The following is a 23,750-nucleotide window of genomic DNA, read 5'->3' on the forward strand; positions in this document are numbered from 1 at the left end:
GCCTCCAGCCATCTTATTTCCGGTTTCGTGCGTCCATTTGCCGGGTTGGAGGTCTTGGACGCTGAGGTAGCTCTTGTCGTTGGGAAGTGTAGTATGATTTCCCGCAGTCACATTTGAACATCAATCTCTTTATTTGAGTAACCGTCTTTGAAAATGGGCGAAGAAAATAAAGGCGGTAAGTATCTACTATTAAATATGCTTCATCGTTTTTCATTTATAAAGATGGCTACTTGTTCCATGAATTACGCGTAAATTATCTCCTTGCTTTGTAGCTATATTTTTAAGCAATAAGATTACGACTGCATACTGCCTTTTCGAAATGTTTGGGGATGATTGTGTTAGTTTAATTACCGCTAATACATAAAATTTGTGAAATTAATATTTTGGTACTTCGTAGACCCATCCTGTTAAAATTGTATGTTGTGGAGGGACCCGAAAATTTTGATAAGTTACTGTTGAGACCTTGAGCTGCGGTTGTGCCGTAATAATCTAATATTAGATTCTATAAAATTCAAAATATAGTATGTTGGGATAATACGGTAACATCTTCAAAGTTGCTTCTGCTGGTTTACCAAATCGTAGAATTTTTGCCTGTAGCATATAGTGTACCAAGAGAAAGGTTCTTGAAGTTGTAAAAAGGTCTGTTTCATGTTTTGGTATTTGTAAGGAAGTAGATTTATGTATTATTGTTGCGTTTGCTGTAAAGCTTAAAGAACTACTAGATGGTGACGGGGTTTTTCCATCCAGTTAAGTTTTACAGATTGCATCTCAATACTTTACCATTTCCCCAAACGCATTTTTTCCAGAATGCTGATTATAATAGAGGGAAAAATAAAGTTGAAGTACAGAAACATGTTTGTTAGCTATCAGGCAACAAAGTAAGACCATGTTTGAATAGGTGGACAATTCTTTCTCTGTAAGAGGAGTTCTAGATGTACACTGATTTACATTTGTGGAGAGAGAAATCAGCAGTGCATAGACAAAGATGGGAAACTCCCACCCCTCCCAAGCAGGAATATGCTGTCTAGTGATGAACATTGGCACATGCGCGTCAACTGATCCATCATTGTTGTTTGGTGTTGGTTGCGTGTTCTACGTGGCTTTTGCCAAACATGGTGGAATGATCTCAAATGTGCATCTGATAAGACAGTAAGTTAGTGCCCCAAAATTAATGAAACTGTTGAATGCTTATCTACCTTGATACTTTCAGTGTTATTGATGGCAAACTAATAGAAATGGTGAGGGTATTCAAGATAGAATTCTGCTATTTAGTGATGAAAAACTTAGTGTAATATTGGACCCACTGAGAAACTTAAATGCAAGACTGATGTGCATTGTAGCCCGATGTCTTGGTTCCGTTGAAAAGTGTCCCATGGATCATTTTGGTTAGCTAGGGTTTGGATTTTCATGCACTATCAAATTGTAAACCATGTGCATTCATGCAGTAGGCCTATATCAGTGAACCCATGAAATGAGGCAGCAAAAACTATAAAAACTTGGTGTATCACAATTCAGTTATATATTTTCTTCGAAAACTATGCAAAACAACACATTTCTCTAAACTTTCTTCCTTATTCATATGTTTACAAGGCAAGCCACACTAGTAACTCCAGAAGTGTCCACAACTCGAAACTTAAGGAGGGGGGAGAGATTAGGTGGCAATAACTTAAGGATTTGCAGCAGAAGGAAGTAAACAAATGTTAAACTTGTGTTAATTCATGATATTTTTTAACTCTTAAAGCTGGAACTATCAATCTAGGTATGCCAACTGGTTAAAATAGGTTGTCGTGGCAGAGCTACATCTTTCAGGATATGTAAATGGGGAATCATGGGCGGATATTTCAAGAATACATACCAGTGATAGGAAAGGTCAGCATATGTTTATCAATATGCTGTCACAGTTATCAAACCCTTGAACTGAAGTTTACAATGGGCCACTCATATTCAGATGTTGACAACTCCTGTATGTGTATGGTTGAGTGAACATTTATACTCTAACCTTCTTTATTTAAATTTATGGGTATGAAGTATATTGACTTTTACCTACATCTAGCGAACTGAGCTAGGGTGCCTCAGCTAACATGTTTACGAACCAACAATTTGTGAAATTACTCATATTCAGCATCTTTGGCATAATTCATATAACATAATAAAAGGTGCTCTCATGCAAATTATTGCACTGTATGTGCTGAGGCCAGAAATAATTCTTTATAATGTATGAATTCATTCAGTTACATTGATGAAATCAGTGAAATATGCATATTCTCCCCAAGGGGTCAAAGCATGCATTTGTGTGGAAATCGAAAGTATGGGAATAATTTGAGTTGGTAAAGCAAATGAACTTGAAAGTCTCTTTGGGTTTGCTACCAGATCCTAAAATCAACTTGAGTGCTCTCCTGAAGATAGTGAACAGCAGGATCGCTGAAATATTGAATAGTTGATTTTTAGGATCTGGCAGCAAACCTGAAGAGACTTAGACTTATTACGCCTTTGAAAGCCTGTGAAGAACTTGACTGCTACATAAAGATAGTGGTAACAGGTGTGCCTGCAGTATAGGCTTTGCTTACGTTCTTGCATCTTTAATAAATACACTTTCTGTCATAACTAGAAATGCGTTAAATTCGGTAAACTTTCGTTAGATAATATATTTGAGGGTTTTGATTCATCTTCTGTACAGAAAAAGGGTGATCCACTACAAAACTTTTCTCTGGTATCGGAAACTAGGACTCTAGTATAGCCTATACAACTGGATACCCAGATTCGGCGTGCTGTTAGGTTCAGTCTGGCCGTGGAAGGAATTTGTGGCACCCACGTTGTACTCCGCCTATGACATTCACCATTCTGTTAATTTTATTCTAGTTTGGCTTTGTTTATAACAAATTTATAAGTTCAAGTAATTCAGAGTTTTAAACTTTTTAAAGTGAAGAAAGAGATGGTGACTTCATTTTAGTGTCCCAGAAGCATCTCATGGCCATGTGATACATAATATTTCTGGACAAATATTAAAAAAAAAAATGTGCTAATAGTGTCTGAAAATTAACATACTAAATTTTGAACACATTAAGGATAAGGACCTGCTTATAGCCAAACATCACAAAGATACTCTTAAATTCCGCGTCAATTGTGATTGCCTGTCTCATTGTCATATTTTTTCTTGTATTAACATTTGCAAATAATTCTTGTCTATTGTCGGTGTATTGTAACACTGCAACTGTTAATATTAAAACTATTTTATAATGTAATCGCTGCAGTGAGTTAATTTTATTGTTAATTTTTCCATGACATTTCAAGATGAATGGCACCCCATTTTCACATGTTTACACTTATTTGTGTGTATTCCTTTACTAATGGCATTGCAGAGTAGTGGAAGTTTTTAAGGCTGCAATTGTGAAACCTAATGCAGTTCATGACCCGGGAAATAATGTAAATGTTGTTGGCTACTATAAGAGTTGGCTCCAATACAGACAAGGAAGGAAAGAAGTTTGGTGGCTGGTGGCAGCAATCCAAAATGAGTTGCACATAATACTTTAAAGTTAAGAGTACTTTATTTCTAAAAAAAAGAATATTAACTTATCCTTGTGAGATGGTTTGATGTTCTCCTTTGTCCCCGACGTGCAATTACATTTACGCTTTGTTACTATGTGCAGAACACAGGCGAAGTATCATCTTCCTATTACTCAGTATTGATGTTCTTGATGTCTGCAACCCAACTGGGCCCAACCAGTGATGGGTGGCTGGTTAACTCTGGTTAAGTCAACTTTGGCATGGGTTGCTGAAGAATCTTCCTGGAGGTATGGCACTGCGTGCTCTTCCCATTGGTGCGCGGGTCAGCACCTTGATTTCGTTTCATATCACTGTGCTGGTTGGTGTGCAGTCGATGCTTCATGACTGCACAGTAATCATTTGAAGATGCGGTGAACATAAAATGAATTTTGAGACACAATTTGTTGGCATTGTGTATCAGGGAAGGGGTGACATTTGCATTATTTTGTAACTTCATAAATGTTGTCACTGGTGCCATAGCTTTTACTTTGAGCTAGGAGCACTGCTGTCATGTCACACTACGACCTGGCCCACAAACTCAAGTAAGTATGTGAATCAGGTTGCCCATGCCTGCTTTAATCCCTTGAAATTTTCTAAGATAGGGAGTTCTCTTTAATGAAGTGTTGCAGAAGTGTAGTTTAACATTTTTGACATATTGATAAGATTCTGGTGTACCTCTTCATCGGCATCAGTTTAAGGGCATTTCTTGTTTCCAGTCATTGAAAGGCATCTATTCAGATATCATCAAATATCTCGTGTAAAAAAAGACATCCTGTAAAATCTTTGGTGTTCTGTGTACTCAGATCACATCTTGTACAAAAGACAGTGTGGTGCTAGCTGTTATAACAGATTAATCAAAGGCCTTTGAAAGTATAACAAGGGCATTATGTTCTATGAGACAAAGGATTGGTATTGACAGATCACACAGGCAGATTAACAATGTTGCTGGTCTTTGCTTACAGTGTCGCGTGCCAGGCCACTATACTAAGGCTACAGACAAACCTCGACAACATGCCAGTTGTATTTAGTATTAAATATGCCAGAATAAGAGGTGTTTTCTTATTTTGTAGTAGAAGTGCAAACAATTTTTACAGTCTAGGAGAACATTCAGAAGTTTTTGTTAAATATTTGCAGTAACTAATTCTAAAGTTACAGGCTGAATGTCAGTATGTTTACAGTTATCTGGAAAGTACTTGCAATGAGATGACTGTCAGTCTGCTTTCTGCACTGCTTCCTCTCATGTGTATAATTAAATTTCCCACTCATTCTCCCACAATGCCTGCATTTTCAGCTGCCTCAGTGATGACAGTTTCAGGTCTCACGGGTCACATTGACAGTTTCACAGTGGTCTAAGATTCACAAATAATCCTTTTCATTTTTGTTTGGAATAACATTATTTATTTGCATCCATACACCTTCAGTTGTTGGGAAAAAAGTGAGATTCCATTCTTATGACTTTTAGGGAACTCATCAATTATGTATGTTGAAGACTGTAATTTTCATGCCACAGTTTCGAGGAATTCAGCCTTCAAGTCTTCAGAGATCCACATCTACTTTTCAGCCGCAGTTTGTGCTACCAAAGTTAGTGGCCAGTTGTGAATAATGTGATACAGGGCATTATCCATAACAAGCACTGATCACCTTGTCAAATTTGTAATAAGTGATGTGTCTAACCACTTCTAAAAAACTATACTGCTCATATCATCTTGGTCATCACCTGCCTTTTCCAAACAAATCATTAATGGACAGTTTGGCACAAAACTGTCATGCACGTGCATGTAAAACTGTAAATTCCCCACCATTTCCAGCAGGCACTGCCATTGTCCCCATGGGTGTTCATCACTCCAGCCTCTACATAATGAATGGCTGGCATTTGGCATTATTCAGTCTCATCTAGTCACATTACACTTTTCAATGTCACACTCATGATCTTGCACAGAAAATCAGTCATGCGGCACCATCTGTCCTTTCAATTAACATTTTACGTCTACTAAACACTGGATACATGAAGCCTGTCTTTGAGCACTGTATGCAGTGAAAATTTGCTGCCTTTGGAAGATTCTTTCGGAAGTGATGAACAATTTAATGTGGTGTGTTCTCCTTTGTTATAGTATATGAATGAGTCTCTTTGGAAGTTGTCGCAAGCTGTCACTTGCATCGTATTTGGCTGCTTATTTCCTGGTGTTCTTGGTATCCAAGCTTCCTCTGCAACCTAACAGGAAACAATGGCTCATCTTTTGTTCTCTTTCCCATAGTGGTCCCTTATTGAACACACACATTCACAAGTCTGGCTGTACTTTTCTTCTTCAGTTTCACTTCATCTCGGGTTAGCACAAATTGTTACACTGGATGAAGGTTGAAATGAAACAAAGTTAATAAACACCAAAAATGAAGTATACTACAAACTTAGATGTCTAGCTAGACAAATTACAGCAGTGGTTACAAGCAAGACACTCATTAGTACATTTCAGGCAAGTGCGTCAGGTTTGCAGTGTGGCATTGTTGTTCATGGTATCTGCTCAAGTGCTTTCAGCCATTGGCTGGCTTCCTGTGGTTGACAGGCAACAAAACAGTGTTGCTGAGCTGTCAGAACCAATGACTCATCTAACAGATTGTAGGCGGGTCATTAACTCTGTAGGTTTTATTTTGTGTGTCTTATTGCAAATAATTTTCTTTCTGCAATCCAAAAAAAGTCTTCTTGTTCCAGACAGAATGTAGTGCATTTGTCTTGAAATTTGATGTCCCAGCTTATTAGTGTTGCTCTCACAAGGGGAGGCCGGCAATTGTGAAATTCAGATTCGATTCATACTGCGCATAATAAAAGCTCATGGCCAGAGGTGTAATGTGGCAAAGCACCAAGATGCACTTCTCAGCCGTTGTCGAGAAAATCGACAGTTAAAAGAAACCGTTGCGGTGAAATACTCTCTAAGAGTAGAATTTTTCTGCAGCGTCGTGGTGCAGTGGTAAGCGCTCGGGTTCGTAATCCGAAGGTTGCCGGATCGAATCCCGGATCATTCACCATTTTTTTTAGTATTTGTTTTTTGTAATTCAAAAAAAAAAAAAAAAAATATATATATATATATATATATATATATATATATATATATATAAAAACAAAGATGATGTGACTTACCAAATGACTGGAATGACTCCTTACCCTCTCCCTTAAAACCCACATCCTTTCGTCTTTCCCTCTCCTTCCCTCTTTCCTGATGAGGCAACAGTTTGTTGCGAAAGCTTGAATTTTGTGTGTATGTTTGTGTTCGTTTGTGTGTCTGTCGACCTGCCAGCACTTTCATTTGGTAAGTCACATCATCTTTGTTTTTAGATATATTTTTCCTTCGTGGAATGTTTCCTTCTATTATAACCATATCATTAATTTGAACCCAACAATTACGTTTGTTATTGTCGCCTTTGCATTTCGAAATCTTTCCTGTCGTCTTATTTCTCTTTTTTCTCTTTATTTTCTCTTTCTGTTTTTACCAGTAGTTTCACTTTGTATTCACCTTCCCCTTTTACCGTAATCTACTATACAATTTTATCCCGCCATAAATATGCTCAACAATACGTAACCCACTTCCCAACCATAACCACAAGATTTTATTTTCCGCTTTCAACACTACCGCTGCTATAAAATCCACCGTTTCTAGTTCAATAACAGCTGCTTTCACGTATTTAACAACCATTTCGGCTAGTTCTAATAACTTTAACTTTATTTCCACTTCCGTTTTTCGCACATCACTGATCATTTTAGCCGCTCCCCACAGGTTTTAACGTCATTTTTTCTACAATTGTTAGCCCCATTTTCGTAATCTTTCACCACAACACCACTCCTTTAATACGTTTTTTCGAAATTTTCTCGAAATTTTCCCGAATTTCTCCGTCCTTTAACGTCATTTTAGCCGCTCCCCACAGGTTTTAACGTCATTTTTTCTACAATTGTTAGCCCCATTTTAGTAATCTTTCACCACAACACCACTCCTTTAATACATTTTTTCGAAATTTTCCCGAATTTCTCCGTCCTTTAACGTGATTTAGCGGCAACACAACCACCTAACCTTTTTGCACATCGCTGTCTACCAACCCAAGTTCAATACAAGATCAACTTAACCAACACTTTTTCGCCTTTTTTCATACCAGATCTCCAATTGCTTTCTAGTTCACCTTTCTCTCTCCCCATATATTTCTATCTTTCTTTTTCATTTCAACCTCATGTTAAACTTTCCACCTTCTAATACCATGTCACCCTCACAACACCCCCACAACGACCCCATTAAGTTTTATTTACATTCCCTCCGCAAACATGCCTTCACCCTAGCCAGATTACGCTCACATATTCTATTTTCTCAGGCTTGTCTGACATTTGGCATAACCCCCAAAGGCCTCACACTTAAAGTTCCCATCTCTGGCTGCAACAAGGTCTTTAAATATGTCTGCTTGTGTCTGTATATGTGTGGATGGATATGTGTGTGTGTGCGAGTGTGTACCCGTCCTTTTTTCCCCCTAAGGTCAGTCTTTCCGCTCCCGGGACTGGAATGACTCCTTACCCTCTCCCTTAAAACCCACATCCTTTCGTCTTTCCCTCTCCTTCCCTCTTTCCTGATGAGGCAACAGTTTGTTGCGAAAGCTTGAATTTTGTGTGTATGTTTGTGTTCGTTTGTGTGTCTGTCGACCTGCCAGCACTTTCATTTGGTAAGTCACATCATCTTTGTTTTTAGATATATTTTTCCTTCGTGGAATGTTTCCTTCTATTATAACTATATATATATATATATATATATAAAAAGAAAGATGATGAGACTTACCAAACAAAAGTGCTGGCAGGTCGATAGACACACAAACATACACACAAAATCTAGCTTTCGCAACCAACGGTTGCCTCGTCAGGAAAGAGGGAAGGAGAAGGAAAGACAAAAGGATATGGGTTTTAAGGGAGAGGGAGGGAGAGGGTAAGGAGTCATTCCAATCCCGGGAGCGGAAAGACTTACCTTAGGGGGAAAAAAGGACAGGTATACACTCGCACACAAACACATATCCATGGATATGTGTGTGTGTGCGAGTGTATACCTGTCCTTTTTTCCCCCTAAGGTAAGTCTTTCCGCTCCCGGGATTGGAATGACTCCTTACCCTCTCCCTTAAAACCCATATCCTTTTGTCTTTCCTTCTCCTTCCCTCTTTCCTGACGAGGCAACCGTTGGTTGCGAAAGCTAGATTTTGTGTGTATGTTTGTGTTTGTTGGTGTGTCTATCGACCTGCCAGCGCTTTTGTTTGGTAAGTCTCATCATCTTTCTTTTTAAATATATTTTTCCCACGTGGAATGTTTCCCTCTATTATATTTATATATATATATATATATATATATATAAAGACAAGAGGATATGGGTTTTAAGGGAGAGGGTAAGGAGTCATTCCAATCCAAGAGTTCCTCTTTGCCTTTACAAATGTCTGCTTGTGTCTTGTATGTGTGGATGGATATGTGTGTGTGTGCGAGTGTATACCTGTCCTTTTTTCCCCCTAAGGTAAGTCTTTCCGCTCCCGGGATTGGAATGACTCCTTACCCTCTCCCTTAAAACCCATATCCTCTTGTCTTTCCTTCTCCTTCCCTCTTTCCTGACGAGGCAACCGTTGGTTGCGAAAGCTAGATTTTGTGTGTATGTTTGTGTTTGTTTGTGTGTCTATCGACCTGCCAGCGCTTTTGTTTGGTAAGTCTCATCATCTTTCTTTTTAAATATATTTTTCCCACGTGGAATGTTTCCCTCTATTTTTTTTATATATATATATATATATATATATATATATATATATAATTCTCGGCCATCAGTTGCAACAATTATGCATATAATAAGTTGCTGAAAGAAGTCGTTTGTTGTGGAAAAACTTTGAACATCATTATGTTTTCCCCAAACAAAGTTGTATTTCACAAAGGTTATTAATTGTCTTCATAATGTTAACCACGTATAGTTAACGGAATACGTAGAAACGATATTCCGAAAAGGATTCGTATAGCGTAAGTCAAACGTTCGAATTAGAATAGGGACCCCACGAACACAAACTTGCTGTGGCAGGTATGAAACATAAACTCCGTTACTCGCTCGTTACACTTGAAGGACAGATGTTGAATGGGCCGAAACGAGCCGCCGCATAACAGCGTAGTTGCGTGCTAACTTCCAAAGAAGGTAGATGCGGTCCCTAGCGCAACTTATAACATCGTCGAAAATCAGTGCGGATGGGAGAGCTTTGGTACACCCTGTTAAACAAACGGAAAAATGGAGGCGGTATAATTGGAGAGCGATCCGCCTTCACCAATATGCATAAGCAATTCATTAATAGTTTATATATTTTAATTACAAAAAAAATAATAATAAAAATAAATTGCATGGTGCGAGATTCGATCCGGCGACCTTTGGATTACGAACTCCAGCGCTTACCGCTGCGCCACGACGCTGTAGAAAATCATTAAGCGTAGAGAGTATTTCACCGCAAACGTTTCTTTTAACTGTCTATTTTCTGGACAACGGCTGAGAAGTGCATCTTGGTGCTTTGCCACATGACACGTCTGGCCATGAGCTTTTATTATGCGCAGTATGAATCGAATCTGAATTTCACAATTGGCGGCCTCCCCTTGTCAGTACAATAGTAATTAGAGCATTCTCACTACTCATTTATGGTGGGCTTCGTGTTTAGCTTCAGAATGGTGGATAATTTGATATTATGGTAGCCTGACTTTTAATAATTTGTCACAATTACAGTGAACACTATTAAATTTCTTATCACAAACTATTTGCTTCTGTAGTCATGGCATTATTTTCTTTCCCAAAACCTATGTATGAGGCCTTCATTTGTTCAGTCAGTCCTAACTACTTCAGTTACTATGGGATTAAATTTTATATTTCAGATAGGAAATGCACACACACACACACACACACACACACACACACACACACACACACACACACACACAGAGGTTTGAGTGCTGTATATCAGGAATTAAAGCTTTTGCCAGCGTGAAATTGTCTTTATGATGATTATTCGCACATGCGCGTCATCTGATCCATCAGTATTGTTTGGTTTTGGGTGTGTGTTTTACATAACCATTACTAAATAAGATGGAATGATCTCATTGTGCATCTGATAAAGACAGCAAATCAGTACATGCATAAAAAGTGAAAACAAATTAAGTATATTTTTAAACTTTAAATAGTTCATATGACTTGTGCTTATGCTTTTCAGAGAGAGACAGGGACAAAGACAGAGATAGAGATAAGGATAGACGAAGAAGATCAAGATCTAGAGAGCACCGAAAGAGGTCCCGATCAAGAAGCCGTGGTAGACGGTCTCGTAGCAGAGATAAACGTGACAGGGATAGACGGAGCAGGTATGCACCTTCTGTTACTTTAGTACTACTCCCATAGCTCAAATAAAATATAAATAAAATTCCCATTGACTGTGGGGGAGTGGGAGTACAATATTGCTTGTGTGCAACCAGTCAAGCTTTAAAGGGTGTGTATTCACCTACAAAGCGCGTTAACTCGAGGAGGACATAGTGTTCAAAACTGAAATTGCCTGGCCCAAACTAGTCCAATCATTGAAATATCTTATCAGTTATTTTAAGCAATGGGTATAGCTTAGCAGGTGATAATTAAATTGTTACTGCACAGGTCACCCAGCAAAAAAGAGAAACGATCAAGACGGAGGAAACCATCTTTATATTGGGATGTACCTCCACCAGGCTTTGAGCACATTACACCCCTCCAATACAAGGCGATGCAAGGTAAGCTTGGCTTAAAAATTGGGCCTGAAAGTATTATGTTAGCTCACTCTAAAAAATTTTAATTTTATTTTGTAGCTGCTGGCCAGATTCCAGCTAATATAGTAGCTGACACACCTCAAGCAGCAGTGCCTGTGGTTGGTTCAACAATTACTCGCCAAGCTCGTCGTCTGTATGTTGGCAATATTCCATTTGGGGTCACTGAGGTAATTTTAGTTGAAATTTCAAAATTTGGCTTTGCAGTGTCTTTGGTATTGTTGATTAATGCTTTTTTATGTTTGTAGGAAGAAATGATGGAATTTTTTAACCAGCAGATGCACCTTTCTGGTCTTGCTCAAGCAGCAGGAAATCCAGTTTTAGCTTGTCAGATTAACTTGGACAAGAATTTTGCATTTCTAGAGGTGAGTACTACTGTAATGAAGTCGGGTTAATTTATATTTTAAGACGATATGAATAGTAGTACTCTGTAGCAGATAGTAAATATTATATAACTGTATTAATTAATTTCCAAAATAATATAGTATTAAGTATAATTTTTTGCAATTCTTTTTTTTACAGTTTCGGTCAATAGATGAGACCACACAGGCAATGGCCTTTGATGGAATAAATTTCAAAGGTCAAAGTTTAAAGATTAGAAGGCCCCATGACTACCAACCAATGCCAGGGATGTCAGAGAATCCATCAGTTAACGTTCCTGGTATGCTTGAGTTCTATGCTAAAATACGTCTTCAGAGCTCACTAGCATTTCCTTTTAATAGTTTACTTGTGCTTGAATACACAAGTATGTTTATAAAGAGTAACCTCTTTGCCACTGTGATTTTTGAGGAGTCACCATTTTAATTTAAAAAAGCGGTGGTTTTGCTGTTACTCATAGCTAGCAGTGGTACAGTGGTTAATAAAAGGACAGTGCTGTGAGCTGTACAGTAGGACAATCGGATTTGGATATGAAAATTCTGCTGAAGGTGAAACAAAACAAAGATAGTCTAAAGTACGTTAACTAATAATTGTTCGAAAGCTGAGAGACTTACTTTTAGAGATTACATATACAACTGATGTCTTCGAACAACATATTGTGTTTAACATCAGAACTTCATAAGTGTTTCATTTCATGTCCCTGCACTGCCCCCTCATATTTTTCTTCTGTACTGTATGTCCACAAATCTCTTATTTCAGTCATCAAATTGTTTTCCTTTACATTGGTCACATCATCTTCCTATTTAATAAAATTTCATCTGTGTTCTCTCACTTCAGTAGTCTTGTGTAATAGTGACTTTGATAAAATAGAAGTAAATATGAGAATTTTTTTCTATTTCTTTTGGTGTCTTGTTAACACTTTCCCACTTTAATATATATTGTAATCTGTATCCAAAAATAGAAATATTCATAAATAGCAGTATCCATATTCCTAAGCATATTTCCATAAGGGTCATTACAAATTTTACATTATCAGGCCCTCACTTCAATATTTCTGTGTTCTCATTTGTTCATTTTTGAAGCGGTGTTTCAATCAATGTTAAGAAAATTGCAGCATATGTGATTTATGTATATTTTAGTAGAGGAAAGTCCTGTATGTTGTGTGATGTAATCTTTTTGTTTATTTACAATACATGGTCATGCTGTACTGCATTTTAGATTCTACTTAAACGTAAGATCAGTTCCCAGAGTTTCTTTTCATGTCCCTGCACTGCCACCTCATAATATTTAAAACATTGATTTGCTAAGTTGATACTCGTTGATACCATTTGTGACCTGAGAGTGAAATATATTTCGCAAGGCAGTCACAGTTCTTCTGCAAGGCAGTAAGCCTAGTCTGTGTAATGGAGGAAGCTTGTGATCCTTATTGCTGAAGTAGATAGATGTATGAAATTGCTGTGTAATGTTAACTAGTATTATTAATGTGGTTTTTAAATTTTTGTAACTAGTAATATTAGGTTAATAATTGTACTTTGTTTCTGTTTCACCTGTCCCAAATAAGATTGTTCTATTGTCACACTATATTTAGTATAGTCTCTTGGTCAGCTATGAAGCAGTGTTTTGCCACTAAGGTGTTGTCTTGTGTATTGCTTAGCAGGCGTGATTAGCACGGTAGTCCCGGATTCACCGCACAAGATCTTCATTGGTGGCCTTCCCAATTACTTAAATGAGGATCAGGTATGGACAGACATTTTTGCTTTCCTGATAAATGTATCAACAAATATTCTTAAATTAGCTGAGCTTGAAATGTTTCTTTCATTTTAGTTGAAACCATAAATGTTAAGCTAATGAAAGCATATATAACAAGATATTAATTTTGATTCTTGAGTCTTTATGAAGGTTGATGAAAACAATTTCATGTAAATGCTAGTGTAAAGTATTTTAGAATTGTTTCTTAAAATGTTTACTTTTACTTTGTTTATGAGAATTTGAACTGTTATCAACCTTGTTGGAAGAGATTGTTTAAATTGCTTGTCTGTACAGTTGTCAGTTTTCAGCAAAATGGTTTTCTCTAATCTTTTTGTAAGTAGTTGGTCCTCTTCGAGTGTCACACTTCATTGAATGTATAACATTTGGATACTGTTTTGACAACGTTAAGTTTTAGACCCATGAAAGGACCATTGGAAGAGCAAACAGTTTTGCTGCAGAATTCTTGGTTGTATTGTTGATGATCTATGCCGAGAGATGTTGGGTCTTCATAGTGCAAAGTGCCTTAATGAAGTTATGTGATGTATTAATTGATAGCTTGGGGCAGTGCATGTAATCTGGAGTTTTAAGATTGTGTAGCTGCTAATTTCCTGTCTTCATGTGTGTAATTTTTTTCTACCATCATTGAGTACTGTGTTGTGATCCCTCACTGCCCCAAGTTCGTATATCCCAGGTGAGTACAAATTTACAGTACAGAATCCATTTTGCTTGACGTCATTATTGCCCAGCGTTGGTGAGACTTTTGTTATGCTGCTGTCTGCATTTAGAGCAGTGTTATGTACTGTTTCCATCACAATTCTTCATGGGGAAACCTTATCATTCGAAATCCATTTTGTTTGCTATTGAACTATATAGTTGTGTATTGGTACATGGTAACACAGCAGCAGTTACTGGAGATAAGGAATGGAATAATATGGATTGCTGCTGGGCTCTTCATTCGTTTTAACTATTTTATCATGCTGATACTTCAAGCCCCTCAGTCTTTAACCTTGATCTTGGTCAGAAAAACTCTGCATCTTTTGCACAAGATTCTCATTATTTTGCAGGTTGATGAGAAACTGAACGAGAGGCAAAATACTTTTTCAGCAAAATGATATTGTAGCTCTCCAGATTTGTTTCATTTTTTTTCCAGGCCAGTGATGTTAAACCTAACATTTTCTTTCAGAACTGTTTTGTGGCCTATTACATTAATGAAATATAGGCCTTCCAGGTAAACACCTGTGGCAGTTTTCAGGATACTTTATTATTTGTATAAAGTTTTATGAATTTCAGCAGTACTTTTCTTCCCATTTTGACGTTGACACGTCTGCATTTTTTCCAGCAATTACATGTGTGTGTTTGGTGCGTACTTAACAGTACAGTGATGTGGATGTTAAATTTTCCTGGTCTGTCAAGGATATAAATTTGTCACTTTCATAATGTAAATTTGTTTGATATTTTTCCTTCTGTATTAGGAATAATATTGAGGTTATATATTTCAGTTTAACAAACCTTGTATTATTCTTGGTACGAGAAAATTGGCCAGTATGTTACATCCATGTACCCATATGTCTAAGTAGCACTGAAACATTTACATGTATTAGTTCATATTATATAGATAATTATAATTTAAGAGTTTCGTCGATGTTTGAAGTTATTTTTGTAAAAAAAAACTCGGATACTCATCTATGCCTCTGCTTTCTTCCCCCCTTCTGTCGTAGCTAAGGTTTCGCGGGTAGTAAGACCCATCCTTTGCTTGTCGATAATATGAGAGAGCTACAAACACGCACAAACACATTATGGGATCATGAAAGGCAAGTTTTCTAAAACATTTTATGTTTTGGGGGAACTAGAATTTTCCAGCCCCCATTGTGGAACTCATGACAACATTATGGTATGTATGTTTAGTTTTGTGTGTGGTTCATTGTGACAAGTGTTTAGGCAAAAAAAGTGATTGGTTGGATAGTCACATGAAATGTGCTAGAAGTTTGTCATTTAGCAGCTAGTACTTCATATGAAACCCATGTGGGCTACTAATAAAACTTGTCACAATGCAACCTTAAAATTTTATCTTTCAGTCCATGGCTGCAGCTGGTACAGGTGGGTGGTTTAGTTACTAAGTTTTTGTTATTGATTGCATTGTGTTTTATGGGAACATAATTTTATATGAAGTAGTTTTAATGAGTGAAGATCAATAAAAAATAATAAAGCATGTTAACAGTTTGAGATTTACATTCATTTCTTATTCTTAAAATTTATTTTGATCATTTTACTATTTGCACTTCATGCAACTTTACTAAAAGCGATGGGGAAGGGATATAATTTTGAAAATTATTATTGTATTCAGTTCCAAACTTATTATATAATTGTAATATCACAAACATCCATGATTTTGTTAACTGTGAATTTATATTGCTATTTTCATTCAGAGGTCACTTGCTCAATGTAGTGTTAATTCAGTATAAAATGTTTAATAATTCATGGGTGTTTAAAGTGTTGCAACAAATATTTTTGCTATTGTTAATATCTCCATTTTCAGGTTAAAGAGTTACTTATGTCCTTTGGACAGTTACGTGCTTTCAACCTTGTGAAGGACTCAGCCACAGGGTTAAGCAAAGGCTATGCCTTTTGTGAATATGCTGATGTGACAATGACTGACCAGGTACGTCTGCAGTGACATTGACATTTAATATCACTGTATCAAGTAACTGATAGTGATTTGCCGTTGTTTACTGTATGTGACACAGCTTTTAAGTGGAGTCTAACAGTTTAAGTTGGATTAAACTAATTGCATAATGGATATTAGAAAAACGTGACGCTTGAGTGCCACGCTGACATTAACCCTTTGCATCTAAACAAAAATATTTTTTTTTGTTAAAAGATTTTGTGTTGACTTAGACAAATCCAACAATTTTATTATGAAATTCTACTAAATTTTGTGATCTCCAAAATCATTAGGTTGCTAAGAGAATTGCGCTTTATAATTAGCGGATTTGGTAATTCCTTAATTCTGTATTATATCATTATGCACTTGACTTGTGTGATTTATCACATGTTCAAATGTTATGAAGATAACACATCAATTTATCATGATCTACTCACATCTGCATCCAAGTAAATATATCTAAACTGATCTTTATGTTAATCTTCGGCTACACATATATGTGGTGTGCCTGCATGTTGTCAGAGACTGCTTTCCCACCTTTCATTAGGTCACTGCCTCACTCTTCCCTTACCTTGGAACCCAGCTGGGGCTTCTTTAGCCCATCTGTTATACATTCTTATTCAGATAGGGTGAACGACGTTTAATTCGTTTCAATAACATGTGTAAGTGTTGTTCTTCCATTTTCTATTATTTGAGCACATATTCCAGGGACACCTTAATGTAGCAGTTCTAGGAAGTAGGGGTAGGGGAAAGGAGTGGGAGATTGAAAGGGTTGAACTACAGTTGTGTAAGATACCGGTACAAGTGGGCATGTGCTATCACGTTTTGACACTCCCAAATCTGGCAAGCAGTTTTGCAGTAGCTGTTGTAGAAGACTTTGAGTATTCTACTTCGCTGTGTGTTGTGCGTTGCTTTTTTGTTATTTTGTAATGAGTAGAGACTAGTCTTGGTCCATCACTGGGCTCGTGTGTGTCTCACCAGAAGGGATTGACAACCATTTTGATGGATTGAAGACCATTGTGACCATATGTCTGCCTGCATTTGCAATTCTCCTCTCCCATTTAAACTAGTGGCCAACTGCCACATTAGTGTTCGCATTTTACCAAACAATTTCTATCTGATCAAGGAGCTCTTGAAATAGTTTGTTGCTAATATACAGTTTTTCTACAAATCTATTCTGGTAATATTACCTGTTACGTAAAGAAAATACATAAAACACGTGGGTGACCTATATTTTGTCCTTGATTGAAAGAATATTGTCCCACAAGATATCTTAAGAAATACAAAGTGTTACAGTAGCACCAACTTTCTGACTTGGATCCAAATAGACCTTCAGCAAAGCAACTGTAGCTTTAAGAACATTGGATGTGGCATTCAGATATTGACAAACACAGTAAAACAGAGGTACCATTTGCAGACATTGTCTTTACATAGGATGATTAAAATAAGCAGTTCTGCACATGGTTGATGGCATAATTGACTTCTACTTGAAAAATTTATTAAATCTGTTTTCAGTACAATGAAATATCAAAATTCCATGTGATTTAATGAATTTATAACACAGCTTGTTTCATTACACCAGTTGTCTTGCTTATTATTATAAAAGAAAGTTGCTCACTGGCTGTGTGCTATTTCTTGCACTTAAGTCTCTTTCTTTGTAGAGCATTTGTGTAACCTGAACCAACTGCTTTTTATAGAGTTTTGAGAACCCTGAACCTTTCAGATTGTAAGAAATACTGAGAGATAGTGGATTTATTATTAATGTTCTGCACTCAAAAGTTAGCCTGCATGTGTCCCATTGGTCACTAATTGCTTTATAATGTGACAAACTTTATAAGGGTACTAGTCACCAAATCCAAGGTGTTCGATAAGTCGCATGTACCCACTGGGTCATGCTAAATACCGAGAACCTCAGGGAGCTCATTTGTGTAAACACATGAGCTTGGTGAGTTTTCAGGAACTGGGGACTGGTCAGTGTTTCCAGACCTGTCACTGTATGCTCTAGGAATGCTTCAACAACCACCATACAGAGCTGCAGTGGGATGTTGTGTGCCACAGGTATGGAGGATTTTGGCTTAACTGCCTGGATCACAAGAATGATAAAAATCTCTCTATAAAACACTGCATGATCTCAAGGTGTGCTATGTGCTGATGAAGTGATGGCTGTTGAAGAGGGACAGTCTTTGAGGGGTAACCTGTGAGCAATCTGCTACACCTAAGTTGTATAAGGCTTGCCCAGGCAGTTGGAACTCTATTGAGGTGGACCCTAGCTGCCTGTGGGAACACCAGGGCAAATATAATCAATACTTCCAGTCCCAACATGATGGGTGTGTTGTCTGGGAATTCTCACAATTACTCACCCAAATGAATGAGGGAGGCTAGTCCTGATAATCAAATTGTACTTAGTACTGGGGCTCATGGAGTTGCAAATTATGTGATCAAGAGGAAGGAGGGGACATTTGAAAAAGTGCCCCTCTCCTGTATTCATCAAGTATTGGAAGGACTTGCTGGTATCTTGGCATATTAAATGTTTGCAAATTGGTTCCTTATTGATTGAGGATAACAGGCAAAGCAGGTGCAACTTCTTAGGAAGTCATAAAATTGGGTTACAGTGATATAATTGTCCAGTTGTCTTAACTCCCAAGTCAAGCACAGGTGTGGTCACATGCTGTGATATTACGGACATAGACATCTCGGAACTCGATGCGGAGCAAATGATGCGAAGGCATAATGGCAAAATTGAGAAGGCCACCACCTTCATTGTGATCTTCAATTCTCCAGCACTACCTAACACATAATGGCAGGGTTCCTCAGAGTTAAGGTTAAGCTTTATGTACCTAACCCTAGACATACCAGCAATTTGACCCTAAAATGCCAAGTTGCTGAGGTTGAAGTGACCTTTAGGAAATGTGGAAAGGCAGCCCATGAATCTCTGTATCCAGCTGTGGGAGCCACCCCACCTGGAATCAAGACTGCCCCATTTTTGCTGAGGAATGCAAAATTCAGGAAGGTGGATGACATAAGCAGAAGCCAAACCTCTGTGGAACCTGTTGAAAAGATGGACATTGAAATGCAAATGACATCCAGCAGCAGCTCCTTTTGCATGCCAAAGCAAAGTGGGCATAGTGAACCATGCGATTATGACAGGAGAGACTGGTGATATTTTCAGTGAGCATTGAGAAGACCCCCCCCCCCAACAGCAAAGGACGTGTCAATGTCCCCTGTCCCCCAACATATTCGAAGGGAATGAGATTTTCACTCTGCAGTGGAGTGTGCGCTGATATGAAACTTCCTGGCAGATTAAAACTGTGTGCCCGACCGAGACTCGAACTCGGGACCTTTGCCATAAAACAAGCCACAAAGTTACATGTGGCTACCAAAGTAGTTTTCTACATATAAAGTACAAAAAGTCATTTTGAAAAATCAGCAGTTTCAAATGCTGATAACTGGTTTATATTTTTAAATTACGGCCGAAAAAACACCCAGTAGCATAATCAGGATCATCGTCTTTGCCAACCTCCTTCTCTAAAAGATTATTTGTTCAGGTTGATCTTGCTTCTTTCATGATGAACTCTGCTGCATGCTGTGTCTTGGCGAGTCTCTACTTGGCTTATAATTTCAACCCATTTATAGTAAAACAGCCTGGAATGTTTTAATAAGGGGTAAAATTTTTAATTTATTAAATTAATTTTAATTTAATAAGGCGTAAAATTGTCCCCATGTTTTCAACATTAAATGTTAATGTTAATACAGAATCACTAACTCCCTCCTTCAGTGTATTTAACCCTACAAACACATTTTTGTGTCCAGATAATATTATCAAGATTCTGAGTCTGCCCATGTATAAAAATCAGAGGTGGTATGAGTGTATTAGGTTCCCATAAATTTCAAACAGTGTAAAACTCAGGATGGAATGTAGCAATATTATGAGAAGGAAAGTTGCTACTCGCCATATAGCAGGGTTGCTTCATCGCAGATAGGCACAAGTAAAAGACACACAATTATAGCTTTCAGCCGTTAGGCCTTTGTCAACAATAGACAAATATATGCACATACTCCGCACACTCATGCAAACGCAATTCTCACAAGACTGCAGTCTCAGTCAACTGGTGCACAACGAAGTTCTGCAAGGAAGTAGCGGAAAAGGAGAAAAATAAAAAAACTGGGTGTGGTGTTAGAATAACGGCTGCGTAGTGCCAGGGTGGAAACGGGGGAAAGGCTGGATGGGTGAAGACAGTGAATAACGAAGGTTAGTCGTGTGTGTGTGGGTGTGTGCATATGTCTGTCTATTGTTGACCTTCGTTAGTCACTGTCATCAACCATCCAGCCCCTTCCCTGTTCCCATCCAGCACTACCTCCCACCGTACTATCCCTCCCCCTCTCCACTCCAAACCACCTCTGTACCCCCACCCAGTCGTCACTCCCATCATGCACTGGTGCTGCTGCCCGCAGTCTGGTTTCAATTGCCTTAGACTACAGTCGTGCGTGTGTGGGTGGGTGTGCGCATATGTCTGTCTATTGTTGACGAAGGCCTTAATGGCCGAATGTTATAATGATGTCTTTTTGTTGTGCCTGTCTGTGACTCAGCATCCCTGATATATGGTGTGTAGCAATATTGTTCGCATAAATTTGTTTGATGGCTTCCATAACAGCTTCAGGAATGGAGTTCTGATGTTCAACACACACTTCCTGGAACTTTAGTCTATTGGAATTTACACTGATTCATGTCCAGATGGGGAAAGTGAATGTATCAGTTTTCTGTCTGTTGAGAGTTTGTGAAAGTATGAAGCCAAGACTGCTTTCTTCATGCTTTCCAAATCATTTACATTGTTCCTGAAGGTTATTCTATAATACTGCTGAAGCTGAAGTATTATTTTGTCAGTTGACCCTCAGTGACTTTTCCATCTGACAGTATGTTGGTGCAAAAAGTTTCTTTTAATTTTCTGAGGCCTGTTCCCATCTTCTTTTCTACATGTCCAACTCTCTCCAGCTTCTTTATATTCACATTTTCGTACGTATTTGATTCAACAACAGTCTTTTAGGCTTTAGAATTGTATTTAAAGAGAATTTAGCATGGATAGATGTAAACAGGTGGATTTTATTGGCTGCTGTGTCATGTTCTTTGGTATTGCCCTCAGGGTAGGTCTCCCAGAGCAGTTTTCAGTATATTATATGGTATTGTTTGCCATCCAGAGCAGATGAGATGATGCTGTGGCAAGAAATTCATCTGCTCAGATTCCTGAAGTGCCCTGCTTGCTAGTCAGCAGGCCAGATGTTGCAAGAATTGCAGAACACTCATTTGCAAACATGGAAAAGAAAATAATTTTCTGCTGGGTCCAAGGCTTATAGGAATCCAAGGAAATGAAATCACTTATGTGACCACCTAGGAGGCTCACGGATTGTGCTGCAGGGTTTTATATCCTTTGTGATCCAGAAGACCCTGTGTTGATGGCAGGCTCAGTGGCTGGAAGTGTAGAATAAGAAGCTACTTCCAGTCAAACCTTAAGAGCAACCCTGGCTTATCACCTTCCTACCACAAAGAGCTGAAGTAGTAACCCTTACTACACTTCAAGTAGCATATTGCTTTTGACAGTTAGCTTTCTTCTAAGTCGTGAGGAGCCCATGTTGTCAGTCACCCAGCTACAATTTTTTCCCTTTTGTCTTTCATGGTGTCTTAGCCTTGATTTTTATCTGGTTACTATGCAGTGTTTTGTATGACTTCGATTGCTCATTCTAACTCTGTAATGATTGTTTTCACTGATTGTGTGATGAGGATACCACATGGATTTATATTTTTTCATTGTTTTTCACCTGACTCATTATTCTAACCAGGTGTGACTAAGATTTACCAATTTCAGTTGGTTATTAAAATTATCAGTAACCATTGAATTTGAAAATTAGTACTGTACTTGCACTGTTGAAATGCTTTCTTAAACACTTGTTAGCAGTGTTGGATGCTTCCATAAAAGTTAAAATGTTTCGAACACAGTTTTTACTTTAATTCTAATGGGAAACAATGTTGTTTCTTGTATTTCAGGCTATAGCTGGACTAAATGGCATGCAGTTAGGTGATAAGAAATTGATTGTGCAACGAGCAAGTGTAGGTGCAAAGAATGCGCAGATAGGACAGCAAGCCCCTGTTCAAATCCAAGTTCCAGGTTTGACAATGGTAGGAGGTGCTGGACCTGCTACCGAAGTGAGTATCCTTGAACATATTAGGAAATTAATTTTTGCTGTTGTAGAATAAAAAGTACAGATTAATTGATCATTTTTGTTTTGCCTTGGAAATGTCAAGTATTGCCATAGAGTTCATTAAATAGTGGTCGGTGAAATACATTAATTACTGGAGTAAATAATACAGCTAGGTACATCATTTTCTGTAGCTAATGTTACATTTTGCTTTCTAGGTCCTCTGTCTGCTCAATATGGTCACTCCAGAAGAACTTCGGGATGAGGAAGAGTATGAAGATATTCTTGAGGATATAAAAGAAGAGTGTAACAAATATGGAGTTGTGAGATCGGTGGAAATTCCAAGGCCTATTGAAGGTGTAGATGTACCAGGATGTGGAAAGGTACATGTAATTGTTTTGTGAAAACAGTGAAGCATAATGTGTTGTTTATTGCATGTTGTGATGACAGATATTGACAGAAAACTTTTTGCTGATTTAATTGGCTTAATCTTTTCTGAACATGCATAATTCCATGTTTATGTTACATTAAACATGTGAAAATTTGATAACTATATGCTTCATTAGTGTGAAACCAAATTCTGATGTTATACTAATATCCTTTGTTACTTTGATTCTTGTTGCAGGTTTTTGTGGAATTCAATTCAATTATAGATTGTCAGAAGGCCCAGCAGTCACTGACTGGCCGAAAGTTCAACAACCGTGTTGTGGTGACGTCTTACTTTGACCCAGATAAATATCATCGCAGAGAATTTTAATGTAAACAAAACTAAATAGCCTCTCTTGATGTGTATGGCATTGGCTAGAATGTCCACACGGAATATGGACAGCCACTGCACTTGGCTAATCATACTTGGCTGCTGAAGCATAGTATCATGTTCTGTAACCATTACTATCAGAACTTTTTAAAGGGCAGCCTTGATTTGATATGGGGAAGTTGCAGTTATTTTTTGAAATCTGAGACATGTACACCAGTATTTCATTTTTGCGCATCTTCAGTTAAGACTATATGCTAAAATGAAATCATTTTGTTCTTAATTTAGTAAGAACTGTCTGGCCTGCATTTTTTGTTACTTTCCCTTGTGTAAATAAAGAGTAATTTACCACCTCACTTTCTGTCTCTTTCCTTATTTGTCTGTCTACTAAGTTCTCATACGTTAGACTGAAACCAAATACAGTTTAACCCCACTTTTACGTTCCTGGAATCAATGTTTTCCCACCTTTACGACACTTTTTATCGTTCCGTCACATTTCCAATGTCCACAGTATTAGTTTGCACCCAGTTTTGCGTCAACATATTTATAATTTCCCGAAATTTACACGTTACGAAAAAATATTTGTCGAGAAAAAAAAGTTGGCTGTGCCACATCTGCTGCTGCCAAGCACTGCTTGGCGTGATGGCTGATTTTTTTTTTTGGGAGTAACT

General features: G+C 37.8%; 1 protein-coding gene across 1 annotated transcript; it reads left to right on the plus strand.

The window, feature by feature from the left end:
• LOC126162536 (splicing factor U2AF 50 kDa subunit) lies at positions 1-23,435 on the plus strand. The gene is made up of 11 exons (XM_049919110.1): positions 1-175; positions 10,774-10,918; positions 11,202-11,314; positions 11,390-11,517; positions 11,596-11,712; positions 11,870-12,008; positions 13,380-13,462; positions 16,011-16,133; positions 22,174-22,332; positions 22,544-22,708; positions 22,951-23,435. The coding sequence occupies exons 1-11, from the start codon at positions 154-156 to the stop codon at positions 23,080-23,082; spliced, it is 1,326 nt and encodes a 441-aa protein (XP_049775067.1). The 5' UTR covers positions 1-153; the 3' UTR covers positions 23,083-23,435.
• The last annotated feature ends 315 nt before the right edge of the window (positions 23,436-23,750 follow it).

The sequence above is a fragment of the Schistocerca cancellata genome, chromosome 2 (genome assembly GCF_023864275.1).
Source record: "Schistocerca cancellata isolate TAMUIC-IGC-003103 chromosome 2, iqSchCanc2.1, whole genome shotgun sequence".
NCBI lineage: Eukaryota > Metazoa > Arthropoda > Insecta > Orthoptera > Acrididae > Schistocerca > Schistocerca cancellata.